This window comes from Asparagus officinalis, chromosome 5 (assembly GCF_001876935.1).
Source record: "Asparagus officinalis chromosome 5, Aspof.V1, whole genome shotgun sequence".
In the NCBI taxonomy this organism is placed as follows: domain Eukaryota; kingdom Viridiplantae; phylum Streptophyta; class Magnoliopsida; order Asparagales; family Asparagaceae; genus Asparagus; species Asparagus officinalis.
The window spans coordinates 90,382,390-90,389,471 of NC_033798.1; the positions used below are offsets into that span (position 1 = coordinate 90,382,390).

Consider the following 7,082-nt stretch of genomic DNA (forward strand, 5'->3'; position numbering starts at 1 on the left):
TACTACAATAGGCCTATAATGCCCTCCTCCATTACTCTCCTTCTTCCCTTCACTCTCATCTCCTTCATCATCATAATCAAATGTCAAAGAATCCGACATCGAACCCGAATCCTATTTATCTGCGAGTAGCAAAGCATGCAACCCATACTTATCACAAGGAGCAATCCCAAGCTTCAATTTAGAACTCAACACGATATGATTATAAGACAAATTCTCATCCCCCCCAAAAAAAATTTAAAACAAGTCACGTCTCTTGATGAAAGGCACATTGAAGTGCAACACTCCTTGAAAGTTAATGTTTTCCAAATTCAAGTACTTCAAGCTCTTGATATTCTCAAAGAACATTAGCAACCTCCCATTAAATGAATTGGATTTGGAGCTCAGATCATAGTTACATAGTACGCTATACGTAGCGGGTCATGGTACAAATTTGGGTATGCAATTCGCTACTTAGAAAATTTGGATTCAATGGGAGGTATCTTGCTTCGGTACGCAAGTTCAGTTAGTGGAACGTTGAAAATTCTTTTTGGGTATCCTTAAAATTTTCCAAAGTATATAATAGAAAACTAGCAAATAGAAAGTTAATTATGCATTTTAATATTTTTAAAACACTTAAATACTTTTTAATGGAGCTAGTTTCTTTGTTGTGTTTTTTCTGCATAGTTCGTGTTGGAATCATGATTTCATTTCACGTTTTATTAACATAGGTATTAGTTACAGTAAAGTCATTAGGTCATATATTCTATTTTGCGCATCCTTTCATCCGATCGCACACATTGAGTTGTGTTTTGCGCATGTGCAGTTAAAGGGACCTTGCGCCCCACATACTTGTAAGTGGCACGCTAATTTTGGAGAACAAATGTATTAGGAATCAATTCACAAGAACTATATGACGTTTCGAAAGGGGTCTGGGGAATCGCGCAACTATGGCTCAAATGCAAACAGCCTAGCTCAAACATCGCTTTCATCGACACCAACCCAAATATTGAATTCCCCAAAACTAACATCTCCTCAAGCCTAACAAGATCCCAATAGCCGCAGGAAGCATCCCATTAAGTGCATTAGAGCTCAAATTAAGCTTTCAAAGAGAACCTAAACTCGCAATCAAATTCGCGATTGAAACCTTGTAGCCAATTTGAGCTGAGATGAAGGTGAGTCGAGTTTAGAGATTTCCAACGATAGGGAATTACACTGAAGAGATTGTAGTTGGAAATAGTAGCATTGGTTAAATAGGGCATTTGCGAAAAGAACACAAAAGGGTCACAAGCCTTACTTGGAGTATTGTTAAGTTCGATGGAAGTGAGATGGGAGAGGCAAGAAAGCCAGACACTAAAGATTTAAGAGGAGATTCAAGAGAACGAGCGAAGGTTAGAGGTTAGATGAGAGGGCAGAGGTCGGCGGAGGGAAAGCTAGGGTTAGGGTGCTCTTAATGGGTTAGGGTTTAATTAGTTTGGGTTTGGGTTTATTTGGTACAATATTAACAAACGTTAGTTTCAGGAGAAACTTTTGGCCAGTGTTTTCAAAGGTGTGCGTCTCACTGCGCCTTATATGCTTTGCAATCCAAGGCAATGGTGAAGCGCCCTGTATCTGATGCAACAGCGCCTTTTGCGCCTCACAAGTAACCTATGCTTCGCGTAGGGTGCATGCCAAGCACAGCATCATATAGTTTTGTTCTTTAACATTTCTATCAGGCCTTTATACTCGATGACTCATATCTCAAAAAGCAAAATAAAACTGTTAGGCCTTTATTGTAGTTCATGAGCACCATAAGTTCACTTCAAAATTAGACTTGATTTGACTTTTGATTTTATCAACTTCGCTCTATGTTGGATATGCTAGCATAAGAGATTGAGACCTTATTTTGGGATTTCTTAGTAGATACTATTTATCTTGACATATTTTTATGTGAAAATATAAAAACATGTTCTTTCATGTTTGATAAACCATCTTGAAAAATTATGTTTGAGGTGTGCGTCTCGCTTCACTCAAGCACGCGCGTCATATTGCACCTTGTGCATGTACGTGTGACTAGACTTTGCGCCCCGCATTGCGCTTTGCGCTTTGCGCATTGATAACACTGTGTATCAGTGCTAATAGGCTTGTATATAAAAACTTCTTTTCCCTCAATTTTAATTTATAGTGGCCTTTGTACCTACCTATCTCTCTCACATGGACCGTGATTCATATATAATAGTGTTGTCATCTGTCAAATACATCTCCAGTAAAAGAGATGCTAAGTGAAAAAAGGACAGTTCGCCCAAAGCATATAAATAACACCAATCACCTCGAGACTAAAAGTATTACAATTTTATTTTTACCACATTAACACTATCTGAACTATTATACAATTTTTAGCCTACATTCACTATGATCTTAATATACCATGTGTTAATTATGATAGTCCTGCACTTCATTGTGATCTTGATATGACTTGGAATATGTCTATCCTATATTTTGACCTTGATGGACCATATTTTTTTACTAAATACTCCTACAGTTTGTCATGTGATATTGCTTTGATATAAGATAGATTTAGTAAAGAGATAACTATACTATCATTATTTAATGTACATAACAATAATATCACGAAAGCAAACTAACAAAAGCTTCTCCATAGTCACTAGTTCTTGCATATGAGACCTTACCCGTAACCTTACTTTAAAACAGAACCAACAGCAGTCATGTTGCATTCTCTCGTCAGGTCAAGATTTGAAACATTTTAGATTCAGGCCACCTCAAATGAAAATCATACTTACAAATGAAGCTCATGAACATCAGACTCAATTCTCGGTACATACTCATGTCTTCTGCAATTTCCAAACACATCCTCACCACATGAATACTTCAACTTTTTTCATTAAATGTCAAAATGATGTTCTTTTGTCTCTTCTTCTCCTTTTATCATTCTTTCCTAAGGCTACCTAAGCTGATTCCACTGTGACCACGATCACCATAGCTATGCAAACAATACAAATTTTACCAGTCACAACAAAAACCAACTGATTGAGTAAGCACTGGTTCCAATGGGTAAATCTAACTACTGGTTTCATCGAGTGTAACCAAAGGCTCAAAGAAAAAAAAAATCAATAAAGCTGTAATCAACATAAAAAAACAACTTTGACTTGATTCTCACCTGAAGCTCCGCTAAAACATCGGACAGCCGTCCATTCCTCAAGATAATAGATCCAGTCAGACCTAAACATCAAAAGGGAACTAATCTCAGTAAATGGGCAAACCCAAAACCCCGTAAAAAAAAAAACTTAACTCAAAACCCACGAAATATCAAATCAAAACAATAAACAATCGAATCCTTCGACTCTCTGTGTAGGAATCAGCATGAATATATAAATTGGGGATAAGAGAGAGAGAGGGGAGACCTGCGCCGACGAGGATAAGAACTTTAGAGGAAGCGACTCCAGTTTGCATCGCCATAGCTTTTTTAATCGATGCAGAATTTGCTCGGGGACGATTCAGAGCTTATTATTGAGGAGAAAAGGGGAACGGAAAAAAAAGAGGGAGGAAAAGAAAACGCTGCTTTCAACTAATAAATTGGGAAGTGGTGATTTTAAGCTAGAAGCCTAGAAAATGAACTTCATTTGGGGGTGATTGTGTCATAGGGCTGAGCATGGTTCGGTTCAAATAGAAAAACCCGATCGAACCGAATCAAAAATAACAATTCGGTTCGGTTTTATTTGTAGGACGGTTCGGGTCGGGTTGAAAACTTTTTAATCCGAACCGACCGAACTAACTAATAAGCAATGAGTACCCAATACCCGTTAACCCTCAAACCCGACCCGTCCCTCACATATCAACTACTCAACAAGAATCCTAATGTCCTGTTTGGATGGAGGGTAGAGAGGGGGAGGGGAAGAAAAATGTAGTTTGAAACACTTTGTTTGGAAGTTTTTTTAAGGAGGGTAGAGAGGAGGAAGAAAGGGAAAAGGAGGGTAAAATTGCTTGGTTTTCTTTCCCCCCGATTTGGACGGTAGAGGATGATAAAGGAGGGTAAATGGGTGTAATGATATTTTTACCCCCATCAAAACAAATAAAAGGACTAATGTGTTATTAGTATAGAGTTATTTATGTAAATTTAGGTATATTTACTTTCTTTCCTTGTTTATCTTTCCCTCCCTTCCCTAGCCTCTTGAGTGCGTCACTGAGCTCAAACTTTATACTTTGCAGTGGTCTGCAAGCTAACGCTGCTGCAGCTTTGAAGCAGTAATAGAACGAGAAATTACATAACACAAGACCAACAATAAAAATATTAGAACAATTTTTCAAAACCGACCGATTTTTTTTTTTTTTCAAAATCGACTTTTTTTTTTATTTATCAAAATCGACCCGGTTTTGTGATTAGGCTGCTAATCACTATCCTAAATAGTCGGGGTTGGCAACCCCGACTATTTAGGAGGGTGTTAAACCCTAATTAAAGGGTGATTAGCAGGTTAATCACTATCCTAAATAGTCGGGGTTGCCAACCCCGACTATTTAGGATAGTGATTAGCAGCCTAATCACAAAACCGGGTCGATTTTGATAAATAAAAAAAAAAAAACAGTCGGTTTTAAAAAAAAAAAAAAATCAGTCCGTTTTGAAAAATTGTTCTTTTGGAAATTATTGAGGGGATGATATGTTAATTGCTTCTTATACATTGATTTTAAATAATATTTTATTTGTCAAATCTCATGATATTAGGTTAAACTTTTGTTTGCTTGGCCATTGGGTTTATGATTCTGTACATTTCATCTTGATTTATTCAGGTTTGAATTAATTTGTGTCGTGGTTGTCTTAACTACTAGTATAGAATTTTGTGTATGATTTTTCAGTGGATATAGGCCATAATGTTACATATGCATAATATAGGGATTGTTTTGTACACTGTAATTGGCTGCAATACATTTTACAAGAAATGGTTTATTTTGCAACTGCTATCGCAAAACAAAAAATAACTGTACATAAAAAAAAAATCAATTGTACATCATTCTTCTACATCTCAACTGAGAAATTTCATCACCTATTTGTCCTTCATTTCTTCATTCATAATGGATGTAAATTAACAAGTAAAATACCATTCAAGTATTGAATAGCTTACAAAATTATGTGATATGCATGCACTTTATGTATGCTTATACGTCAGAAAACTCCCAGGTTGCCACATGACATGGGACATCAGCTGTATCTCTTAGTCTTAAACCTCACTGCTTGAAAATTGAAAGTGCGGCTCCTTTCTAAGTTGTGAGTCATCACATATAACATTTACACAATGATACATATAAACAAACCTTGAGTTAATGCACCATGACATGAATTTAGAATGCATCTTGATTAGAACCGAACAAACCGAACCGAACCGCGCCGAACCGACTTGCAAAAGTTTGGTTCGGTTTTGAATAATGGATGGTTCGGTTCAGTTGTTCAAAATTTGATAAAAACCGAACCAAACCGACCGTTTGCACACCCCTACTTTTCTCCGCTCTCCCTCTTCTTCTCGGCTCCGCGGGCGACGAACCCTAGTTTTGTTCAAGTACTTTTTCTTGTCAATTAGTTCGTTGTTTATATGAGAAGTGTTTAGGGCTAAATTTCTGTTTTTTTTTTTTGCATGAACTAGATTTGATTTCTTGCAGCAATGTCGGGATGGCAACGACACGTGCGATCCGTTCTGCGCCACACTTCTACAGCCAGTGTCAACAAGCAAAACCATCCCAATTTTGTAGCTCCATATAGCTCATTGTCATATTCTTCACAAATTCCTGGTAAATTTTGCTTAAAAAAAATAATCACGAGGCCTCCTTAATGTTTATTGCAATGTATTTTCGTTAAATATATTGTTCTTTTGTAGGTGGCCAATTGGCATGTTTAAGGAGGGCATCTGATCTTTCTACCCGTTAAATATATTGTTCTTTTGTAGGTGGCCAATTGGCATGTTTAAGGAGGGCATCTGATCTTTCTACCCGAAGAATGTTCGGGCCTTTGTATCAGTGTCTACAATACTGTGTATGATGGATTTTGTTACTTACAGCTTGAATTTGCAATGCTTGTAATGATTACATGAAGAAGACCCCATGTTCCATATGTTCCGTAAAGAACTAGACAGCTTTAAGCCCGTATGGTTTTTAGATCTTATGTCAGCATAATGTTTGCTCTTACATAAAATGATAGTGCTCATATTCTTTGCCTTCGATCATAATTGTCTTGTTGCGAGTTCCATCAAAGAGATACATCTTCCTTTTATTAATAACTGCCCGCTTATTGCTTTTACCCGCTTAAACCATCTTTGGCACATAAAAAATTTTAGGAACTTAAAAGATGTGTGCGTTTATGTTATTTCAGGGATTTTTCAGTTCACGGAGATTGTCAGCAGAAGATGTTTCTAATGTGGAGCCTGTTTCGTCTCCTTTGACGCCACTTTTGGGTGACGGTAAAACTACAACCAAGGATGCAGTCTGTAGAAAGACAACTGTTCAAGCTATAAAAAAGGGCATAAAACAGGTTTGCAAATAGTTGCATTCAACTCTGTGGCCACTCCTGGAATTTTCTTATATCTTACTAAAGTATAAAATAGTGAGGCTTAAATTATAGCAATTGCATGTCTAAGTGTAATATTTTGTGAAACTTGAAAATAGGTAATTTTATCATGTCTATCTTATCAAGGGTCAATATGAACTATATATAGAAGTGTACTTTAAACTTTCCACTGCCATGGATGAAGCTTTGCTTTAATGAACACCTGTTTCTAGTTATGTTGAGCACTAGTGTTTCAGTAATAAGCATTTAAAGTCTGGTAGCAGGATTTTCTAGTATTATCGGCTTTTGTTTACTTTTCCTAAATTGCTACATGGTTTCAATTTGATAAATGTGTTACTTTGATTTGTCCTTTTTTCCAAGATATCTTAAATTAATAGTTGAATAGCTGAATTATGTGGTCTCTGCTGAAGGGGCTGTTATCATAAGTTATGTATGTGACTTTATGATTGTGTATGAATCATCACGATAAAGGTTTGTTAGTGTTGTACATGCTTTATTGCCTGCTGCTAGCCGTAGTTGGGGTCTGGACTGAAGTGGTTAGAAAATAATCCTTTCTGAG

The 7,082-nt window shown here is 36.7% G+C and overlaps 2 protein-coding genes across 2 annotated transcripts in view; one reads left to right on the forward strand and one right to left on the reverse strand.

The window, feature by feature from the left end:
• Positions 1–3,569, reverse strand: part of LOC109840112 — a 13,626-nt gene extending 10,057 nt beyond the window's left edge. The window contains exons 1-2 of the mRNA XM_020408626.1: positions 3,378–3,569; positions 3,134–3,195 (exon numbers count right to left, since the gene is read on the reverse strand). Coding sequence (XP_020264215.1) covers positions 3,134–3,195; positions 3,378–3,432 — 117 coding nt within the window. The 5' untranslated portion in view covers positions 3,433–3,569. The remainder of the gene's footprint in view (positions 1–3,133; positions 3,196–3,377) is intronic.
• LOC109840113 overlaps positions 5,588–7,082 on the forward strand; it is a 5,272-nt gene continuing 3,777 nt past the window's right edge. The window contains exons 1-3 of the mRNA XM_020408627.1: positions 5,588–5,751; positions 5,907–5,992; positions 6,329–6,487. Coding sequence (XP_020264216.1) covers positions 5,625–5,751; positions 5,907–5,992; positions 6,329–6,487 — 372 coding nt within the window. The 5' untranslated portion in view covers positions 5,588–5,624. The remainder of the gene's footprint in view (positions 5,752–5,906; positions 5,993–6,328; positions 6,488–7,082) is intronic.